The 24,772-nt window shown below is 37.7% G+C and overlaps 1 protein-coding gene across 1 annotated transcript in view; it reads right to left on the bottom strand.

Moving 5' to 3' along the window:
• Positions 1–22,481, bottom strand: part of LOC143179321 (uncharacterized) — a 78,637-nt gene extending 56,156 nt beyond the window's left edge. Inside the window, exons 1-2 of the mRNA XM_076378505.1 lie at positions 22,254–22,481; positions 15,416–15,921 (exon numbers count right to left, since the gene is read on the bottom strand). Coding sequence (XP_076234620.1) covers positions 15,416–15,653 — 238 coding nt within the window. The 5' untranslated portion in view covers positions 15,654–15,921; positions 22,254–22,481. The remainder of the gene's footprint in view (positions 1–15,415; positions 15,922–22,253) is intronic.
• Positions 22,482–24,772: the final 2,291 nt, after the last annotated feature.

Below are 24,772 nucleotides of genomic sequence, written 5' to 3'. Positions count from 1 at the left end.
ACTCGTCACGAAGCGATGCGTAAATATTAATGTTTGTTTTAGGGAAATAACTCACTGGAGCATAGAACTCTCTATGGATACGCAGCTTCGCAGTTAGAGCTTCAGCTAGAACTGAAAATACATTTTTTACTATCGAACTGAAACCTTTTAGAATAAAACAATCGTTTGCATACAACAGCCTGTTCTGTTTGCCTTAATCTAGAAAATTTAACACATAATAAAGCTGACATGAGTGAAGCCGGATGAATTGTCCATTGCAGATCTGAATTTAATTTTTCACAAATATTTCAAGCTATATTACCAGATTAAATAAAAATACTATGTTCAAAATCTCTAAGAACTCATATTTATAACTCTGCCGATATAAAATTGATTATAGAAGTTTCTAATTTATTAGATATTATTAGATTTGTGTAAAAGTGACACAGCAAATGTTTTTACTTGTATTATGTGTTTCATAGTATAGTGACATTATGTGCTGCAAAAATTGATCAATATGAGGATTTGAATAAACAAGGAATTAAACCTCTTAACAAGTAACACTGCTTAATTAAACGTTTGCTTCGTTATGTATGTTTTTAGTGTATCAGAACAGCCCATTAGTGACTAAACTTCTGGCAACGTACAAGTATTGCATACAATTAAACAGCGATTTAAATGCGTAACGAGAGCTCAACGCACGGCCAATGTATGTACATGTCTACTGGTTGTTCCCAAATTTACTTGGAACGGAGTTGAAGCGGCAAAACAGTATACAAATAGTAACTGTTGTTCGAATCTATCTGAACAATATCCTCATGTCAGTATTTAGAAAAATTAAATGACAAATATAGTAACAAAAGGAACAGTAAATCTTATAACACTTCCCAATTACAGCTAATGATACACAGTTCGATCGCCCTTAATATACTGAAGATCACTCTCAATAAAGAAAAATTGGCAACAGAGTTGTGATACTCTTCCAACAAGGGCAAATAGTTTATTATCAAAATTTAACTTTTCTTCAGAAAAGTCTTTTTTATTAATAGCATTTCTTTATAATGTGCTAAAAACTGTATAGAATAAAATTTTCTTTAACTTCGATCCCTTTGAGATAATGGAATTCTATGCCCCCATATTTCCCAGTACCCTGGACCAAATTTTGTAAAAACTTGAATAGTATCGATACCTGATACACAGAAGCCACCATACCAAATTTCATGAAATTCCGATAATCCAGGTTATCGAGAGATATATAAAGATATATATGTATTTATATATATATATATATATATATATATATATATATATATATATATATATATATATATATATATAAAGCAAAATAGACGCCAACGTACAGCCCCGTCCAAAAGTGTTAAAACACATGCTCGATTGCATCACATGTATTTGGAAAAAGTTCTGAAATCAGTAACGACTTGAACTTAAAACGCTTAAAATTTGTGTGAAATTTGTCTGACTTAGAACTTATTCTACTACTGACCTGTACTAGCCTAGTAGTGCTAGTAGAATAAGTCCCAAGTCAGACATAGTAAAACAAATGAAATAGGTCCTAAGTCAGACACAGTAAAACCAGCAGAATAAGTTTCAAGCCAGACACGGACAAATAAGTAGAATTCGGCTTAGGTCAGACACAGCGAAATCTCGTTTTATTTTAGCATGCAAAATCTCCTTTTAATGTTTCTAATGATTGACCATTTATGTTGTAAAATAGAAGTCAAAGACTCTAGGTGTCCTAATACTTTTAGAAGGGGTTGTACATTCATGTATATACTGATGTATTCATACATAGAGACTTTAGTAATCAGTTTTTTGTATTTTTGGATTTAGGGAAGCTTAAAACGTCGGAATATTCAAAAATTGAAGGGCTAAAATTTAACCTATAACAATACTTCTCTCTGTGTTATACAAAGTGTTCCCTAAAGGACTTTATATTGAAATACAAATTCAAATTAAAGCATAAACGGTTTTACAGAACAACCTGTAATTTTTTTCAAATTAGTTTTGCGTAACTTTGACATAAAACAGCGAAATCCATTTCTAATTTCCCTATCCAATGTTTGCCTATTATCTGAACAAACTGATTGATACACGAAGAAAATTACCAAGTCCACTTGGTAGAAATTGCTAACAGTAGGGGGTACATGTATCAAACCCAAGTTTGATGAAATCGAGTGCTGCAGCTTCGAAATCGGTGACGCAGGTGAATAGGCTTTCATCGAAGCTACAATCAATCGAGGATCGCGAACACAGAGGCCTGTATCGCATAGACCACTTGTTCTCGCTTAATTGCCGTAAAATATAAATTCTAAACGGGATGGGGAGGTCCTACTACGGTGATTCGCTTTTGAACCCACATTAACTAAGCCAAATATGGCGCGACAAAACGAATATAGTTCCATGGATGGTTACTTCTAGTGGGAAACACGACAAGCTATTTTTACTACGACAAAAAAGCTCACCTTCGACGTAACTAAAGGTTACAGTAAACGAATCAAGAAGAACTATAATAATTAACCAATGAACCCACTTTAATATTTTTCATTAAAGTTTCATCTCCCCTAAGCGTTTCGCCGGTTTTGCATTAACCATTTTCTATGCTAAATACACTTTAAACTCAGTATGCAGCATAGCTCCTTCCATTTCATAACGAATTCATATCCCCTTGGTCAGCGCGGCTAAACAACTTTTATTAGCAATGAATGTTTATAAAACGGATTACTGCGACGTGAAACGCGAAAGCTTTCGCGTTGAAAATTTCCTTACGGGAAATTTTAACGACATATTGTTACCTACCGTCAAAAGTGAATGCCATTATTAAACAGCTTCTATTATACTACAAAGATGCTCTTTGAAAAGAAACATCGACCTGCTTTGCTGCATGGCGGATAAAAATGCGAGCTGTATGAAGTTTCAAAGTAGTTTCATGGAACTGAAGTCCTCCATTACGTAGGAAGTGACTTTAAATGAGCAACAACAAGAGTAATGGCAATTCTTCTTCGAGCAATTTACGAAAGTTTTTGGTCTAAATATATTCTTGATACAGGAGTTCATCGTATCATAGAGCTTATAATACTGTTCGTTAGTAACGAACGACCGTCTACTTAATTTTTATTGAACATTTAATCGTGATATTTGGCAAAGGTATGGGAAGCGTATGTAATCGTTAGGGCACCGAATATCGTAACTCTCAACGTGACCCTTCAGTGTGTTTTCTATCAGATACAGCAAGATCACGTTCTACTCTGCGTTCACAAATTTTGTGAACTGTTTTCGAAAGTACCTACTATCTTCCAGTGGTCTTCCATTAAAATTGTGAAATTGCATTAAATATTTCAGAAGCTTCAAATGAACGAAATTTTGTATAAGCTTATTATCTCTGGATTGGTATGAAAACTCTTACTGCAGACATTGCATTGTCTCAAATCAGTGTATGATATTAGATACCCATCAATTGTCACTATTCTTCGTAAACACCAGAGCATAGTTATTTTACTATTTTGCATAGTCTACTTGTCACTATTTCTTGCAAAAGTTAGCGATTGTTACATGTCATTTGCCTAAATATTTCATACTCTTGCAGTCTCAGTCACGAAGAGCCTCTGTCGCCGCACATAATACAAAGGAAACTATTATTCAAAATGTCACCCTTAACAACATATTTGAAGCTCGTTGAAATCAGCGAAGGAGCCATTCATCTGCAATTTCACTCTTTCTTCAAACGATCATTACAGTCAACAGGAATACATATCGATTCTCGAGTTCTCCATAAGTTCGTCCAAATATGACTTCTTTGTCGTTGAATGTCTTGAACGTTCCCAGTCACAAAGAAATAGCTCGTCCTTTAACGATGCGACGTCTCCGCTCTGAATCTTCTACGCTTCCAACACGAACGCTACAACCTATCGGTTCCTTTCCGTTTTCCTCATCGCAGGAAATGTCTTTCGCGTTGTCGGCGACGCAACTGAGCCGCATTCCCAGCGCGTATCTCGAATTGAACTCAATTCGAGGCCACGACTGCCTTTCAATGAGGTTAACTAACCGGAAGCGACGCGCAGATAGGTGCACCGAATGCGCGCCGCGAATCAAATTGAGAAAGAGCACGGTACCATTCGTTTCACCCTCGATCCTTCGATTGTACGTGGCCGAACAGAAGCGACGCGACGGTGGGTTTAATCGGTCGCGAGATGCTTTTCAGAGTACAAGCTGGACGATTTCAATATATCGGAGGCTCGAGTCTATTCATGCTTCTAACAGGGATCGTGTGTGCCATCTCGCAAAGTCGGGAAATAGGCGCAGCGTTTCCTAACGTCGCGTCATGGCTGTTGGGAAGAAGACACATTTCGACTTCTGGTTCAGATAGTTTGGTATTTTGAGTAAAGGCAAATATGTTATAAATATTTCATTATATGAGTGGTTAATGTTTGGATATCCTATAGACAAACGTACACATAACAAGAGTTCTAATAAAACATAAGACGCATGAGCAGCAATCCGACAAGAAAGTCTAGAAATCAATGTTCCTGATCGCCAATCGAAAACATGAAAAATCACCGAGTTCCATAAGGAACAGTTGGGGCAAGAAAAGCAAGGGGTGCAGACACGGTGGTCTAACTCACGTTACCAGAACACGATGAAAGCTACGGTGGGGTAGGGTCAAGGGTTGCTTGGTGTACGAGGAAAAGAACGCAGAATTGATCGCCCTACCGCTGCTGGTGGTTTGGGGGAGGAAAAGTTTCGGAACCATGCGTCATCTTAATTGGCTTAATGCCTCCAAGTTACAGTGCTACACAGCCATGGTCAGTCTAACACCTCTGCTCCCTTTTCAACACTACACAACCATCTGCGCAAGCTTCTGTTGATTCATATTTTTCCACATTACTCTCTCTTAGCTTCTCATGGGAAAATAGAATCATCTGAAACTTTTCCTGAGAGTATATACACATACTGCATCAGCTGTAGAAATGTCTACATCGTTGTTAATGCTTCTTGACTACATTTTAAGTTCAAAACTAGCTTCTCTTGGTTTCAGTGACTACATATTGTCATGGTTTGTAAGTTACTTCAGTAAACGAAAGCAACTGGTAAGTATCTCTGGCCAATATTATCTGCCTATCAATGTTACCTCTTGTGTTCTCCAAGTTTCTCATCTTGGCCCTTTACTTTTGATTACATTTATAAATAATTTATGCATTGCGCTACTATTAATCACTATTATACGCAGGTGATCTAAAAATGTTAAAAAAGAAATAAATACAATCGCTGACTGTTATCTCTTGCAATTAAATCTCCTAAGCCTTGTAAACTGGTACATAATCATCTCCTAACTAATTTCCCAATAATGTATGATTATAAGCTATGCAATAAGTCATTAACATAGGTTACAGGACTCTAAGATTTTTGAGATTGTATACAATACTTCATACCTAATTGACTTCATTTGCACTTTCAAAAGCACTAACGACACTTATTACAATTCCACAAAAAGTAAGTATGGTGGAGGCGATGCAGATGTCGTTATTGCGATATGGTTTTCCTAGAGAGGATTTCGACGTCGAATTACGGTTGACGAGCTCATTATGCCGCTAACGAAGCCGGAAAATTAATTTATCGATCGAGTAGAACCGCGGATTGCGTTGTTTAGTAATCACGATTCGCAATGCAAGAGGAACCAGTAAGCCGGAAGTGCGACGCAACCGGAAGCTTAAAACTTGATTACCGCGTCCAACAAAAATACTGTTTGTAACAAAGAACCTGCTATATTGTCTGCTGATTGAATGCATTTACAGATCGATGGAAAGAGTAATCTTATTTGGAAATTTAGAAAATCGAGTTGTGATCTTGCGACCAGAGAGAGACTTTGTGGTTGTCAAATAAATTCTTTGATTGCATCGTGGAAATTGCAAATAGAATCAACTGTTGTTTTCCTTATTTTCAGTTCCAAAAAGATTTTTTATATTTCTATAATGTCCTGATCTTGGTAGGGGTAGCGGCTAGCAATCAATATTTTAGCAGGAGCTTCAAGAGTAGCGAATAATTCAGTCATCTTCTAATATTTTTCAATAATATTTTCTAAATGTATATCTTAATAAATACTATGAAAAAAAAGATTCAAAAACTTCACCTATTTTATAGCCATTTCAAAGTGACGTACTCAAGTTCAGGTACTCGTAGATCCAACCAATAGTTTAGACTATAACACGCCATTTGCTCTGAAAGGTCTTTCGGTCACTCTATTAATTTTCTAGTAGTTACTGTATTTAAGAGACTACAAATAATGTTACTATTGTGACTGCTGGGACTCTAAACTTTAAAGCTACTGGAAAATTAATACAATGATCGGAAGACCGTGCAGAACAAACAGAACGTTATGGTCCATACTATCGAGAGATCAAGCCATTGTTGTTGATGATGAAATAAATATCTTGAGATCGACGTGAAATAAAAGTCGGCGATTTTCACGACGGCGTGGCGCGGCGTATCGAGATTTCTAAAACGATTCAGTCAGAGCTATAAAAAGAGAACGATGTTTTTCGCGTAACCCCCTCGAAACAAATAGCTGTCGAGAGTGCCGATGGGCGACTGTCGAACGGTCAAAGCGCAATAAACGCTTGAAACTTTGGCATTCGATGGCTTCGTACCTGCGCGCAAAACGATACGATCCTCTTCGCAAGAAATGTGTCTGTGTTCATGTTTAGAACAGTGTCCGTGCTTACGTGCACGTTTATGTATATGTGTGTATAACGAGGCTGGCTCAGAAAGTCGACCAATAAGAATTGATTTCCGATATCTGAGGGGGTGTTGATTGACAACTACAACTTACACGGATTGGAATCGAACACTTCAATGCTTTTTCTTTTTTTATTACAATTTCTGCTTCGCTACCTCAGTTTATGGTAAAATATTTAGTGAGCAACTTGTGAACTTATATTTCGAAATTTCATTTTTGTTTGTTAATGCAAACGACGTCAAAACGAATAATATTTAGTCAGTTTGAAATAAGAGTAATAATCAGCTATATTTCATTGTTTAGCATTACTCCCATCGAAGATCAAATGTTGCACTCACGTATAAATACTTCTACAATATATATCTAGCTTACTGGACTTCTAGCTACACAAGTCCCTTTATGAATAGCTGAAATCTCATGATCTCATTGGAGCTACGCTGATAACGCGCGGCGTTAATGCTTGAGTAGAAATACATACATATTTTCGCCGACGGAATTCCGCTTCGGTCGTTCCTGGCATATGGATATCATATCGCGAAAATCCAGTCTGGATGTGCTACTACATTCGCTTACCAAATAACAGTCCGAAAATGCTTATGGAAAACCTGTACAGCGTGACGCACATCTAATCCCTGATCTACCTAGGCGAAACTATGACACGTGACGTAATTCTGCTATAGATAGATAACGAATAAATCTGACATAGCTTTTGACATGGATTCTATCTAGGACAAGGAGAAACGTCTCTATTCTGGGCCCCTTTGCAAATTCGTTTCCTGAATTCATTTTACTCTTTGAAAACAGACTTCGTGAATTGTCCATAATTGGTTGCATTAAATCCATCCGAGTTCAAGTAGATTGGCTAATCTGAACAGACAGTTGCAATTGATTATTTTATATATTTCATTGTAATTCCTCGCTGTGCCGATGCTACTTACTTTCCCAGCTCCATCACCGGTGATTGTTAATCGACTAATCCAGCAACCGCAATCACGTAATTGCGTGACTAACAGTGGCGCCGCTTTCTGCTCGCGCTAGCCACGACCGACATTAAATTCCATTGGGCTGCATCTAACGAAGCTTACTGGCGGGATTATTCAAATTTCCGGTCGTCCGAGAAGTAACTATCAGACAGTTCCGCTGCAAGCTCGGGTGCAAATAAAAAAGATAGCCTGAAGAGGGGTTGGTGAGACCGATAGGGGGAAGAGGAACAGAACGAGGATGGACTTTGATTAAATTGCATCGGTACGAGGGCGCGAAGGTGAGAAAGAGGCGGAATATCTCGCGAGGGATGATCATGGGGCGACTAGAAACAGCGCGAAAGGCAAAAGGAAGGCGAAAGCTTGGAGAGAAAAGCAATAGAGGAAACGGGTGGGAGGGAAAAGAAGCACTTCTTTCTTAATTTAAGAAGAGAACAACGGAGTATCGTTTCAGTGGGAGAGGGTAACCTAAGGAGAAACGAAACGTTCGCAAGGGCGTGAACTTTCCAGGAAGTTCATCATCTGTAAAGCAGTTTAATTTTGCGCGCAACGGAGGAACTGTTGGTCGAGAGACATTCCGTTTTTCTTCGGGAGAAAAGATAAGGGATTTCTTGAACACATAATTAGATCCCTATAGACTAGGTAAGCTTTGTACATTTTGTGAAAGCACTTGCCAAGGTGAAGTAAGTAAACTGCTAGGATCTGCTCTGTAATATCTCGAAGCGAGATTTTCTTATTAAATTATTACCACGTGTCGTGGTAAAAAAAAAAAGAAACGTTCATTAGTTTCATCACGGTGCACTCAAAAGTTCTGGACTTCTATGGAATGCAAAATTACGTGATTAATTCTGTCATAATTTAGTGTCTGTTGCAGAAAAGGATAGACACGCCTGGCGTTCTTAGGGAACAAAGACCAAGTTTATACTTTGACGTAAATTTACAATTGTTGATTGCCTACCAGAAGCACTAGAAAGTTTTAGAAGAAAAGTCTGACGATAATAAATGATGTCCATTTTTATTTTGAATTAAAATATCATTTTCAAGTAATATTTTTCACTCTCGAAGATTAAAATGCGCGTTAAATAGCTCCGCTGCATTCCAAATATTTGTTTGTCGCGTGAAGCACGTTTAAAATTTAATATAACGGTACAACAGGGACCTTGAGGGTTATTTCAAATATGCTGAACTTTGACAGCAGCCAATAATCCTCTTCAAACGTTGTTCGCCGATAAACAAAAATTATGAAACGAACTATCGACCTGCTTGACAAAATTCCACACGACGAAGTATGTACTTTAATTATTCGATCTTTCACTTCGATTGATTGATAAAACCTTCATAAAAGTTAACGTGTAATTTTTGTTGCCAAGTTATTCAACCTTGAATGAAAAGTATATTATAATAATTTACAATGTCCAATAGCTCACTCACGCTTAAAGAGAGAACCATGTTTGTGTATCACAACATAATCTCAAGACACTTTTACAAGCTTCCAACTTATCGACGATTATTTACAAAGCGTTCATTAGAAGTTAATATATACAGGATTGATAGAAATGTGTTTATTTCCAATCTTGATTCCTTAAGCTCTCCTCGTACTTCTTTTGCTTGGCAACGGAGCTTTCCGCAACAGACCTACCCGATCAAGGAAGAGCCGTTTCTGGTGAGCGCGTTTCCCGAGAGAACGCAGACCCAGACGCGTTCTGCGAGCAGAATTTTAAGCGAGTAGATCCAGGAAATTAGGAAGATTTGATCAGTCGGTTCTGGAATTACAAATAACCTCATTATCGTGGCGAAGGCGCACGCCGTGCTGAGACAGTTGCGATTTATACCACCGAATTTCCTTTTTACCCGTCCCACACGTACGAGTGAGAGAAAGGTCATTAGGTGGCTCAAATTTCAACTCCAAAGGTGCTTAATCAAACGAAACTCGCTAAAAATATTTGCTTTCGATGCATATCATTTAATCTTTTCTTACTTTCATAGGTACGAGTCTCTATTTTTATAATTGTCTCAGTTTGGGAAACGTTCACAATTCAATAGTCTTATAAAGTTTCGAATATTACTAATTTTTTTATTTACGATTATTTTAAGATTCCTCAGGTCAAGAAATAAAATGAGTTCCTCATATCCTATCTTCTCCTCTATATGTTTATCACTTCTCTTACCAGTTCAAACAAAAACGAAGTATAAATAGTCAGAATAAGTGTTTAAAGAATTTGTTGAAGATTTACTAAGGCTGGAAATTTCTATAGCAAAACGGTGTAATGAGATCCAGTCAATGAAATACGTATGAAAATCTCGTTGACCTAAAACCCGAAATGAAGCTTAAGAAGTAAGACGAAGATCCAGTAGGACGAATAGGAAGGAACTTAACAACATCGACAGGAATTAACAGAACGAGGTTGCTCATCGAACTGTGAAGACAATGAATCGAAGATAAAAGAATTCACCCCGTTGTTCACCTCTGCAGTTAATATTAACTTAATTTACGGAACAATTATTATACTCTACTAATTTCAATAGCTCAAACACAGCACTATCTTAATTGTCTGCTATGATTAATGAGTGATTAAAAATATTTATATGGCAGCGGAGAACAATAATTCACGACACAGATTACTTCAGAGTCTTTTCTTTCCATTTATTCACATCTAAAACGTTTTCTATTTGCTTTTAATGCCGCTTGGAGCAAGATTTAGCATTAAAAAGGTGCAGCCAAACGTTCTACATGCTGGACTTCCTCTGAACTAAGAGCTCAAATAGGATTTAAATTTAATTCACTCTTCTGCCGTGTTTGTTTGTAGTTTATACGCTTCGCATGAAAGATCCACACATTTGTACTAATGAAAAAATGAGAGAGTGTGATATTTTAAAAGCAGTCATCGTTACATCACAAATTTGTTCGCTCATTAAGAACGAACATTTTTCACTAACAGACACTATAGGACTTCGATTGTTTAAAATACTTTAAGATCTAAACCTGGAACATCATTTTAATAACTATTTTTATATTCTTCAGCAAAGTACTATTACTTCACCATTTATGTCTTAATCGATGGCCTACTATAATCCTACTGTCATTATACTTAATATGCATGACCTTAAATAGTAGAAATTCTGAATATTCGAAGTTCGGTTAATAGAGGTTCTATAATTCGTACTTGTTCTTTCTATTCATATTCCATATATCAAACACCAAAATACTGTAATTGTGGAAAAGAAATCTCCTGGTTCCAGCAAAGGCAAAATAAGTGAGCCAGTGATACTGGTAGCAATCTTAAATCACGCACTCGTAGATTACATCCTTTCATTGTACACTGAAACCGTGTGTCGATGTTGGAACAGTAACCAAGAGGCTCGTTAGGTCGTTGACAATTAATTACCTTTCGTAAAACTGTGGAGCACGACGATTTGTCTTCATTGGAGACGCGACTTATCAGGATACTTGCGATACGTGCCGGTGGAAAGAGAGCAAGATCGATAAAATAAAAGGCGAAGGAGGAAAATGAAGAGAAAGGACAAGAGAACGACGAAGGAGGGAAGTAAATTAGCGAGGACCTGGAAAGGAGCATGCGCTATTTCAACGTCCACGCCCGCCACCCACCACCCACCACTCCCTCGCCCCTCATCCTTGCCCGCCAAATCATCCATCAATTGTTTTATAATATCGCGTCATCGTTTGTCACTCTTTTTGCCCTGTTCGCACGTTCGATATCCTACATATAGATTCTAAAGGATGTAGTCGGCAACCATTCACAACATGGTGCTGGAAACAGCTGCTGGGGAAACCACACGTTCTTCGGGAACTAATCGTTAACCGTTCACGTAGAAAATTGCTCGATCCTTTCCGTTGTTTTTCGGTCGTTCGACGTTCTTACGTGCAATTGCGTTGGACCAGCGACTCCAGTCGCGTTTTCTATGCTTTTTCAAATTTAATTACTGCTTCCTGGTTGCTGGCATGTGCTTCAACACGTGAAATTCTGTAAATGTCGTTGCATATCATCGATTCATTTCTTACGTAATATTCTAAGTATTTTATTTTCATTTGGCTTAAACAGCATCATGGATTTTCGTTTCTTACATCCTTTGTAATTCAAACGCTATCCCAATTTTAATAAATAATCAAACATGTTTCCTTAGACTAACAGTTGTACAACCAACTGTAATAATCAGGAAAATTATCGCTTCAAATTATTATTCAATATTACCAGTGAACTCCATTTTATATTCTGTTTAACAACGAAACAGTCGCGAAATTAATTTCATAATTAAACTAGCGGAAATAAGCATGGCAACAGTATTTATCAATATTTACACGCGCATGATATAATCTACAAACAGTAATAACTCGACTTATACTTTCTCCATTTACATAAACTCACCCTTACGTTCTCTAAATTTACAATATTATTACAATCTCGTCGTCCCAGTTTCTCGAAGGAATGATCAGTAGTAATGGTACGAGTATGGTCAGACAGAAAAGTGGCGGTAATATTTCGCGAAGGCAGTGCTCTCTACGGTTTCGAGGCGATCTTGATCGGTTTATTTAGTGCCAATCATTAGTCACCGACAAGAAAGGAGCGTCGGGAATCACGGCGTTGTCGTCCTGAATTTCCGCGATATGTCCTTTTCCAGCATTCTTGCGCGAGCTCGTTGTCGGCGAGACGTAAGCCTGTCGATGATGAGGATAATAAGGGCTCGTTAGCCACGTAGGATTTTCTAGGTAGACCGAGTTCGTTTTGCCCGAGAACTGAATTCCGCTGGCAACTTTTTCTAGCCGGATTGCGCTCGTTTCCGTGTGCACTGCGAGATCAGCTTTTTAAAATACCGGTAATTTCCATTTTTAACGAGCCACGATGAAATCCCCCAGTGTTACGTCAAATTTATCTTACCTTGGTCTAACGACCTGATCGTATGAGGGAAATTAATCGTGCAAGCCTGCGGAAAAACCGCTGCTCGACTTTCCAACCGCTTCTTGCGGGAAAACAATAAATCGGTTGGCCGAATTTTTTCTTGGCAATTAGTAGCTTTTAAGAGTAGCAAAGGATCAGTAACTGGTTCTCAAGTCTTAAATTATGACGAGCACCAAAATAAATGTTTTGAACGAAAGCACGCTGTTGCTATATAAGGTGCTCAGCTTAATTGGAAACCTGTTAGTCATGGAAATGCTGTTAGTATTGTCGGTGTTGTCAGCACTCATTAGAGGGTTTCCAGTTAAACTGATGTGTACAGGGTGAGGCACATGAAGCGTGACAAGCTGCTTTTTCCTGAAACTGTTGCAGATATGAACTTGTTTCTTTTTTCATTGAATGGGACACAGGGATTGACCAAATGGAATAGAATGAATTTTTGAAGGACGATGTTTGACGGGGCAAAGGGGGTGTCACTTGCTTTTTTTAAATGGAACTATACATTTTTTATCGTGCAGATTGTATGCTTGGAATATTCTGTGTATAAAACTATGAGAGTACTATATCGAAAAAATTAATGCTTTGTCAACTACTCAACATATTTTCACGTATTAAACAATTGGTTTTCTAAACATAACACACGCAGACTACTGAATAATAAATAAATAATATAACAAATGTATAACCTCTTCTTGCCAAATGAAGCTTAATATTCAGACTACAAAGAGGAACAAGTTTCGGCGAGGAAACTATGTAACTTCACCACGTTCATGAACGTTTCGCGTTTACATGTGTACACGTATGGAGAAATCTTGAGGCGCACAAGGAAAGTAAGAAAAAGTGGTAAAACGATGAAAAAGAAGCGTAGGAGAGAACAGCGCGGAGGTAGTGGACAAGGGAAGAAATGAAAGTCACAAGCAGGCGAGTGAGTGAGACGAGACGGCAAGGGAAATAAAAAGAAATTGTCATCGTCCGGGTGGTTGCAAGCACCCTTGTAACCGTGCCTCCCCTCCGCCCTTCCGGTGCTTTCTTCAGCCCCGCTTTACAGCCACTGTCATTTGTTTTTACGTTCGCCCCATGCCGTTCTTGAAAATCCTTCGCCTGTCGCGAACGCCATTCACCTCTCCTTGTCCTGTGAGATTTCGTTGCGGAATAGAGAGACAGCACGCTTGTCGAGAGAAGTTCAAACGCGCTGGCAATCTCCAGGATCCCTTCTTGCCCCGCCCAACCCTTTTTGCGGAATAAGAAAGGGGTGCAAAGCTGACAGAAAATTTGGAAGTCTCTAGATAGAGGTGTCCCTCCGTTTGGTAGAATTTCTGCAGGGTAGAACTCTGCTATAGAGGAGTGCCAACACTCACGCACTTTTCTGTGTTTGACCGCCTCGTCTGTTGAACTTACGGAGGAAAGTTTTCAGATGAAGTTCTGTTCGACTGCTAGATCAACTGAGGATCTCGGTGAGGATTAACCCCCTTGGATATTGACTCTGCAAGAAAGTCTGATAGACATCTGTGCGTAGTAACCTGCAGGTTGAAGCGTTGTTCGAGGATTTTCAGCGGGAGGGATTAATGCGATTGTATTATTGCAAACTTTTGTGGAACCCTCTCGACTATTGCGTCAAGATTAATGTTATTGTGACATTTTGCTTTGGCAGGCTAAAGAGTGGATTCTACTCGTTTAAATTAGGCAAATAAATGCAACTATTATGCAATTATTGTTCTATTAGCATTGTTCGTGTTTATATTTTTTCAGATAAATTTGTTTCAATTGTTTCAGTTTTTTATTCTCCCTGAAAATGTAAGTTCATTCGTTTGTAATGAACCATATTCGTTTGTCAGGAAGACATGAATCTATGAATGCTTTCTAAGAAGATTGGAGGTATGTTATAGTTTTGCAGATCTCGTTCAAAGCACGGATTTTATAAAAAGAAGCGATAGAATACCTCAAAGGATACAGGCTTTTTGCTGAACTTCACAAAAAAGTTTCAAAGAAGGCAACAGAAAAGCTTCAAAAACTTATTTTCAAAGGACCTACGAAAGAGACAGAAGTTGATGGTGATAAGGACAGTATCGCGTATTAATTTTGTAGGACTATTTAATTAGCAAGACCTAAGTAGGAGAGATAAGAGTTTAATGAATACAGATAGCTCTGTAATCCTTACAGTTTTCTTCTTCTTTCTTAACTGACCCTTTGTTCCCCGAAGGAAGAATAGAACGAACTTTGTACCGAAAATGAAACTGCTACATTACTAACAGACTATTCCATAACACTTTTTCATTTTCTATTCTTTAATTCACGTAAAATTGTATAGAATTATTCACAGTGATTATTATCTCCTCAATCTACAGCTCCACAGTCTATCTTAATTAGAAATTTATAGAGGGTATAACAAATACACCCTTCAATATTTTAAGGAATGGCAAGGAATCCAAATTAGAACACAAAATGTACATGTTGTAATGTCCTATCTGCCTTCCTTTTGCAAAAATAATACCTTAAAGATAACGTACCTATATGCTATACTACCAATTAGAGGATTCTGTAATTCTACAGATGCACTGAAGGGTAGACGTAGAGCAAACAAGTCTTAATACATTTTGTTGTATCTTTCACGATTTAAATTTTACGCAGCTTTAAAATGTGAGATCATCTCTTAAATTAAAATATTACAACCCATATTTGTTGAATCCTGTATATTAACTTTTTTCTATTATATAGACATTTTGGGCTTAATACCAGTTTCTTGAAAGCTTTTTGTTGTTCTCTAACTTTAATAGGAAATAGTTAGTACTCACGGACTGTCAAATTAGCAGGCTTCACGATCTTCGGGCAGACTCTGAAGAGCCCCAGCTTGAATCGCACGGTAACGACGTTCGCGAAATTACGCGGCAAGTATGGGAGATTTAACTTTTCCTCGGTGTGAAGCCAAGCAGGCCCTATAACAGCTGTGCTGAGAGCTGCGAGCGCCGCGATGCCACACACAACGCCACATCTGGTCAATCTGATGCCACCAGGGCCACTTGAACCGCACATCTTCGTTTCTAGGATTCGCACTTCTCTTTACGATAACATTCTCTCGTGTACAATGAACCACTTCTCCGATTTCAACAGTCCTCTTCTTTCTTTTTGGTTAAGAGCTTCCCTTGAACCTCGGTGCATTATCACACAGTTCCCTCCCAAGTTCTGCGATATTCTTCTGTGTACTATTCTTCTTTCACTTAAGCTTTTCACTGTCGATATGTGAAATGTCCATGGTTGAAAAAGTTCGAATCATTTTCTAGAAACTCCCTGCTTCACCAGTCTGAAAAATATTAGAAAATCATAGAATTTTAGATATTTATTCTTAATACACATTCTGGATTCTAAAATAATAAACGATTCTATGTTGCATTTTTTAATAAATGCGTAATTGCACTCAACAATTACCCTTTTTTGTATAAAAGCAAATGATTCTGCAGATAAATAGTATTTGATAAAGTAAAGTACAAACTAGAATTTTCATTTCTAAATAATGTTTTATAATTACAATTGATATTTAATGCCACTTATTTTCATATTAATATATTGGACATGATGTAATTAATATGCTCTGAAGAGTTAATTAATTTTTATCTTTTGTAATAGAGCTTGTCGACTTTCGTTCTACATTCGAAGCAATAAACTAGTAATACGTGTATTAACTAGAGAAAAACAAGTATCAACGCATATATCTATCGCCAACTCCCAATTTTGATGAGGAATCCAGACGCGAGGTATTACAAGCCAGTACTGATTTGTCAGTTGACTAGCGATATTGTCGTCCTCGTTGGATGAAAGCGAATAATCCGACCTCGATAAGAGAGTTATCGGGATACCATCGAGTTTGACTTTATCGAGCTCCTCGCTCAGGAGGGAATTCTCGTGTCCGTCGCGTGCCACGACGGTTTAATTCGCAATGGAAGTTCTAAAACTGCACAGATTCTCACGTTGAAATAAAAGTTGAAATCGCCGACAAATAATTAATGGGAAATAGACCTGGCAATTGTTGTGGAAACTTCTTTAAGAACCATTCAATGGCTATCACTTGTAAGTACACGAATGAAGTTCGGATATGATAGAAACTATTGACAGGCATGTCACTCTTCCATAAAAGTATCGTTTCCATCTCTCCCTGAAAGCAAAGTATTTATTTCGCACGAAGAAAATTAAATCATGAATTGCGTTCTTATTACAAGTTTTTCTAAAATGATGGGCACTGTCGTAATCTTATTGAAGCGAAATAAAGGGAAATAATAAAAAGAACTTACGATACTGATGGAAATATTTCAGCAAATGAAATTTGCAATTTAAATTAATTAATTTATTCACATTAACAAGAGCTGTAGCTAAGTTTTTAACGATTAAATACTAAAGTTTCTAAAGGTACAGTGAAACTCTAGAATTTAAAGTTACCAAGATCCTCCTGCTCCGTATGCTTTTAACAAGGAAAATTGAGAATAATATTAACAGAATTTTTATCTTTTAATCTATCAGTTGTCAGGTTTTAACAGGAAGTAACTATATATCACGCCCACTTAATTTCAGTTACGTAACTGTTATGTTAATGTTACGTAACTCTTGATGGACTCTCAAGTACTTAGTACGGTTTAAATTAAAACATGAAAGTTTATCTTAAATAGATAACAAATATTTTTATTATATTTCTTTTAAATAAGATCATTAATTTATTTCAAGATCAATTATTGATTCGTATTGATAATTCTAGGCCATTCTAGACTATTCACGATCGTGTAAGTTCTCCGTTCGCTGATTCTTGAAAAGATTTTCCTTACTGAACTTAAGTACATATTCCTGTTCCTTAATTCCCGCCGCGAGGTCGGTTCATGGAGGGTCTGGGATTTTGAATGTCGCTTCGACCCAAAAGCTTCAAGAACACATTAGTTATTTTGTCATACTGCTTCACTATTCTGAGCAGTCCCTACTACCCAGCAGCCACTACTACTCAGCGACTAAACAGGGACAAATTATCCCTGATTGAAAAACGAATAATTGGGGCGAGTCCGAAGGATTCCATTTAACTCTTATTTCACGTTGAGTTTTATTTCAAACGACACTGCGAGTATAGATACTTCAACGACTTTATTGACTAACTGTCTAAAGGAGTAAAATATTGAGATAGAAGATTAAAAGAACCAAAGTTCAGTTTATAAAATATGAACTGAATGAATGAGATATGAAAGAGTGTGCAGTAAAATCTATATATCATTGGAAAGATCTCGTCAAAACGAATCCATTTATATAATTTTCAACTGCAAAATCAGACGGGAGCACCGCGAAAAATGATTTCGAAATTTGCAAGCTTGCGGTTTTGAACAAAAGAGACCAGTAGTAAAATTCCAGGCTCTTCCACCTCAACATTTTACTTTTTCTGACATTTAGTCGACAAACTCGTGAAAGTATTTACACCTACGTGCAGTATCGCATGAAATAGTCCCCCATTTGTCGCCATGTTTCATAGGACGCGACATCCAGGTCTGAACATATTCGCGACTAAAAGCAAATGTTCAACAGACTGATTGTATTTTCCACAGTTCTCGTAATTTTACGATACAATGGAACCGCAGCCTCCGCGCGCAGACTGACCCAACATTTCGGTGATCTACATACATGCAGGTAGATAAAGCTTTTCGAAACGACAGAGCGTGGCATCGTAAACGGAATTTACTTCCGCGAGAATATTTCCATCTTCGTAAACACAGTCCCGGATTCGACTTCCAGCCGTCGCGTCGGGCAAATTTCCGCCGAGAAGTTTACACCGTTCGCTCGTTCCAGGCAGCTGCGCCGCAGGACTCATTGAAATCCACGAATTTTTGGAAGTTACGCCTCGCAAATTGTCGCCCCCACCTCGCTTAGTTTTCGCTGCTTCTGGCAGCTCCTTCCTCCTCCATTCTCGATCGCGCTAACCCACTTGTGCTTTTTGTTTACAGCTCGCGTCGCGGATCCCCTAAGTTCTGCCAGCAAGAACCACCTTTAATTGAAAGGAATTTAATGAACCGCTTCGGCGACGAACAACTTCATTCGTTCAATTCAGTTAGAGGAAGAAGGGAAAGAACATTTTTAATAGAACGTTTCGAAGCTATTCAGTGTTTTAGAGCACCCTGAGCAACCAATCGAATGGATGAGGAGTCACGTAAATAGAGGCTGTTTGACAACGGGTAGCAGATATATGAAGAGGAGGTCTTTGTATTTGTATTTAGAGCTATTAATTGGTGCAAACTCCACTAACATTCGCGTGAAATGTGTCTGACTTAGAGATCAGTAGAATAAGTCCCGAGTCAGACAGATTTGACGTGGATTTAACGATAGACGATAGATCTTATCTAGGTACACGTGAAAAATTAGGATATCTTGATTTCGGAAAAAATAACGTATCATATTTTGCCATCTGATTATGCCAATAACTCGAAAAATCATCCTGAAACGCAATTAGAATTATTACCTAAAATTTCTGACACCTGCCATTGATCATCCTGTACATCCCTGTATTAAAATTGTCATAGTATACAAGTAACTTCCATTAGGATTCTGATTGCTACGTACATAAGCGACATTTTGGCTCAAAAGCAATAAACTAACATTGCAGACGGCTGTAGAGAGAAGTAATTAAACCTCTAGCTGCATTTTGTGCCGTTTTCATTCGTTTCAGTCGAAATTCATTGGCGGCTGGCGAGGGAGAAGTTTCCATTCAGAAAAGGAAGACAGTTTTTCCAGGACCTCGCTGAAGAGCGTACGAAGAAGGTGAGAGAACGTCAAAGGACGTTAGAACAACCGTTCGGTATTCGCCGAGAAACCACCGTGGAATTTTTCAACTTTTCTCGTCGGCCTTCATCAAACCAGCGGCGGCAAGAAAACTTCTTAACAAAAAACGATCAGAAAAGGAAGACAAGGCGGAGGAAGCAAGTCGAGTCAAGGCGTCATTCGCGAGAGACGAACGAAGACGAGCAAAAGCTTAGTGGTGATCCTTCCAAGCGTGAATCGTGGTGGGTTCGAACTTTTAATTACCTCCTACTTAAGAAACGGTCCACGGAGAGCTTGGAAGGGAGCGAAATAAGAGGCGGTAAGAGAGAGAGAGAAAAAAAAGGCAAACGGAATGGTCTGCAGAACGTGCAATGATACGGTTTGCGTTTGTGGAACAGACTTGTGCAACCACTCGAAACTGCTTCCTAACAGGAACGGAAATCTTTCAAGTGTCCTTTTTCCAACGGGTTAGTAGCTCCAACTTCCAGCAATGCTCGCTTTTTCAATTAATTAAACTAGAGCACTCGCGAACCTCTATTCCGTCTCATATACACTGACAAGTGAAAAACGACCTCGTAATTGGAATCCATTTCACACAATGATAGGGGATATTTGATTCGCGAAAATCATGTGCATACGTTCCACGTTCAGGTAACGAAATAAAAAGTTGCCTGTTTCCGTGTCTTCATTTTCCCCCGATACATTATTATAATGAGGTAAATTTCGCGATCCACAAGCAGTCGCGGGGACTCACGACTGATCCTTCGCCACCCTCTTTACACGTCCCCACTGTATTTCTCGGCGGACGAGCCTCGGTATATTTAATTGAAAAACGTGTAATTCGTAATTTCCCCTGAGAGACACTCACGCGTCTTCTTAATCGTTAAGCTCCCACAACGGGAAATCCGCAGAACAATTCTGAAATTGCGCCGAGCATTTTCCATGCTCTTCTCCCTTTTCTTATTTTCATAACATACGAGACAGATGCATATTTATAAAAGTCGGATGCCGCGTGAAAGTAAGACGGTTAAGATTGAAAACTTGAGCGCGTTATTACTCGAATAATGGTACGCAATATTTCCTGAAGTATTAAAAACTTTATTATACGCCATATCGATCAATTTTTATGTAGAATCAGTAAACTGCGGATTAAAGAGTATATAGGATGCAAATATCCAAAGTAAAGTATACGTTAATAATTTTAAAAGAATTAAACGAAACCTTTGAAGAATAATGTTACGATTTTATATAGGATGTAACACGATTCACAGTCGAATTATTGTCATACAGAATGATAGAGAATGGAAATTGTTAATCCAAAATGCAATTTCCTGACTGTTCTGTGCAATATAACGTCGAGCCAGTAAGTATGGCATGCAGACGTTTCATATTTTCGCGAAAGTTTCTCATGTTCTCACATTATCAGCTACTCTAGCGTTAACAGATGTTCTCCCCAGCCGTACTGACAACGTCGTGGTAAACGGCAACCGCGTACCGCACTCACCAGAAATAAAAGACTTAAACAATTTGAGGGAGAAATGTGGCGTGCCTCGACTGGCGAATACACAAGAGAATATCGAGTCGTTTATTTCCCTGCCCTGAAAATCATCTAGACGGAGATAATAGCTCAGCCGACTACGAATAACAATTTATTTGAAGCGTCCTTTCAGGATCACGAAATTGGGATCGCGAAAATAATTAACTTCTAATTACTTCAACCCCTATTCATTGCTCCTATCGAATTCTATATATTAATAGAAAAATGATTTCTTCGAGTATTTTCAGTTTAATATCGATTCCTATACCGAACAGACCTAATAACTTTAACTTTTCTATTGCTTTTAATTAATTATTACTCTGTTTGGCGCACTGACATTTTTAATTGTAATCTACAGACTTTCATGAACTTGCTTTGTTTTAAAAAATAACAGTTTAAAAGCTATAACAGTGTATCCATGAAAGCTAGATTCGGAGTAAATATTTACGTGTTTGCGCATAGCAATAAACCAACTGAATCAACAGACACATCTGGCTATGTAGTCTCATTTCAGAAACAGCACCTATCGATTCCCGCAAAACTTCATCAAAGATTCGATTAAATACCTAATTCCTGGGTCCAGCAAATTCATCGCCATTTGTTATCGTCAAACGTTTTAAACAGGCTGAAACACGGAGTCGAAGTAATTAGATTTGATAGAGGAATTAAAAATTCACTCCATCTAAACAACACGATTGCTTACTAGTATTTAGATATTTGTATGTTTTTCTTATTTCTGAAAATATAAGAGTAACTTGACAATCACTATCTTGTATTATGATAAGAATAAACAATAACAAGTGTCAAATACGTTGTTCACACAATTACAAAGTAAGGAAACTTCAATATATTATTTTCGACTTGTAAGATGATGAGAGTTTTACTTGTCGGAGTTATCGTTTACCATTTCTACTTAAAACGATATATTTCTTTAGTTTGAGATTAATTTAAGTTTGAACGGAAGTTCCTCTGGTATCTAAATATTACTAATAAACATGTTCCAAATATCAAAGGAATAAAAACCCAGAAAAAATGAATTTCAAGTGCAACTTGACTACTGGAAGTCACCACAAGATTTACCTATACTACTTGTTTGCCTAAAACACAGTTTATATCGACGTCTTGAAGTACCATATACTTCTACTGCTTTTATAAATCTATCTAAATCCAATATAATATTCCCTAACCCCCGCACACACATTCTCCCATAAGCAATCGAGACGATGATTCACTGGGCATCGCTATTTTATTCAAATTCGCTAGTCACCGAAACAATAAACGAAAAAAATGAAATATACAAGCGAAAAAAATATACATACCCCGACATGGAATTCCTCCCCTAACACCAGGAAGACGTAAAAGGTTATTAAATATTCAACGCGATTTCCAGAAGCTTCGTCACTCAATCACTGACACATGCGTTGCGAATGTGTATAAAGAGATGTTTAGCGAGCGTTAGCAGCTGATGGAACACTGTTGAACACGTCAGATCGTTGAGAACACGACAACACAGTGAAAGAAGGGAGTCAGAGAGCGAGGGACGCAGCGACACGTTCGAGCTCCACGGCGGCCGGAGGCGAACTGCCCTTCGTAGCGTGCGCGCCACCACCGCCTGAAGCGTGTCAGCGATTTTCCCAGCGCTACAAGGACGAACCATCTTGCACAGTGCTTTTGTAGCGGATCGTCCTCCTATTACGTGCTGGTAAACGTGCACGAAATCATAGTCGCGTGTGGTACATTGGATTTCGAGTGTCTACAGATCATTAGTCGTTTACGGTCCTTATGTGCACTCGAGTACTTTTAACACCGTATTCTGGCTGCTGCGAATCATTATCGTTATCTCGTTTCTCGTGCATTACTAAATAAGCAGCACTCATTTTGTGTTTTCAACTCTTTTGGTGATTGTAGTTAGGATTCCATGAAAATTATATTGAATGTAAATTTAAAATCTACGTTCCTCATATCTAGACAAGATTTATTTATTTTATCTTCTTTTCTTGCTTAAACTTATCAGTAATTACCTTGGTAGCCCTGTACTATTGCAGCTACTACATTTTAGTGGCCGTCTATGTTCCTCACGCAAAGGTTCGACTTTTCGTGTTGACTTTTCAAAAGTAATTTAAAGCATCATGACCCTATGACCATAATTTGTAATCTTGCAAATTGACTTGGCGACAAAATAGAGTTTTTCTCTGGTTCCACGGAAGCCTTCAGACAGGCTGGGTTAGGGTTATACCCCACAGTATCCTATATATTTGTAAATAGATTAAACACATTCATAATAGTTTCACACACGCTATTACATTATGTCATCCAGCATTACATTTTGTGCTCAGTATGTTCGATAAACTTTAGCAAGAAAGGGAACAATGGCAGAATTCACGTCGGGACCTATGAGCTCCAACAGTTTAGATCGCATCCCAGCATATGTGTGCAGTCTGCCACACGAATTCGCGATACGCGTACACGCGCTTCAGTGCTAGATGCTGTATATAATTGTGTTATAATAGCTATCGCAGGTGTCGGCTCGTTAAATTATTAATACATTGCTGCGCGAACCACGGAATTTCACTGATTAATACTGTGCACCTTAGAATATTTAGTTTAATACAACGCTTTTAATTTGTTGGGTCCCAAAAATGAGACGATGACTTACAACCTTGATCATCCTCTGCATTTTCAACAATTGCTTTTAATTTATTATAATATACGTATTTAATTAGTTTAATTATATTGTAAACTATTAATGATAGTATTAATAATACCATAATCATTCCACAATGTAAATGATACGATATTATCCCATTAGCGCTAACGTGTAATTACATAATTATTGGCGGACGTTTAGTCATGATCAATTGTAGAATATATTCAGAAAAGCTATGACGATAAGTCGTGGTATTGGTCAATAATATTTCAGCCTCTCCAGCGATGGACTTAAATGTCTAACGATAATTAATTGCCGAGAAATGTTGAGAATAATTAATTGGTGGGAAATAATTAATCGTACGCGAGGATAAAATAAACAGGATTGAGCTGTAATTTATAACCTGCACGCGACACAACGGGAAAATCCTTCATGGACCCTACAAAAAATTAATTTTTTATGAAGTCCTTAAGTTAATAAAATATGAGCACGTTTTATGGAAGAGTGGCAGAAAATTTAAACGATAAACATTATACAATGTCTTGTAGAATTATTTTATTACAATTTCTCAAACTTTCGTTTATTCTACTTGTACTATTTTCAATATTCTACGTGTAAGACATACAGGGTGTTCGATGATAGGTGTAAGAAATTTTAAGGAGCGATTCGACGTGTCAAAATAAGACGAAAATTAAGAATGACCAAATTGCGTTTGAGACTTCGTTTTAGAGTTACTAATTGGTGCAAAAAAAGCTCAAATTTGCATGAAGTGCTTAGTTACCTTCTATTTTTTTAACTCTGTTTATAAAAATGTGAACTAGCATATCAATCCACAGTCTACTTCTAACTGTTTACGTATATTCGAATTTCTGTGTTTTAGAATAAACTTCACTTCACAAGCTCCGCTATCCAATACATCGTTCAAATGCTACTATTAGGATCAAATGGTCTGAGAATTATATACGAGATGGAAGCAACGTCGATGAACTGCTATAATGCTCAAAGGAATCTGATAGGTTTGTGTTATAGGTTTAAATGGTTTGCATACCTTCGGAAACGGTGCTCTATACTTCCAAGCCCCAATTTAACAGCACACTCTCGACGTACAAATTTCATTACAGTTTCTCCAAACAAGCTATCTGTATTCTTGTATTGAAATACATTACATCCTTCCGTTTTAATTACATCTAT

Source organism: Calliopsis andreniformis, chromosome 5 (genome assembly GCF_051401765.1).
Source record: "Calliopsis andreniformis isolate RMS-2024a chromosome 5, iyCalAndr_principal, whole genome shotgun sequence".
In the NCBI taxonomy this organism is placed as follows: domain Eukaryota; kingdom Metazoa; phylum Arthropoda; class Insecta; order Hymenoptera; family Andrenidae; genus Calliopsis; species Calliopsis andreniformis.
This window is presented reverse-complemented; position numbering and strand designations above follow the sequence as displayed.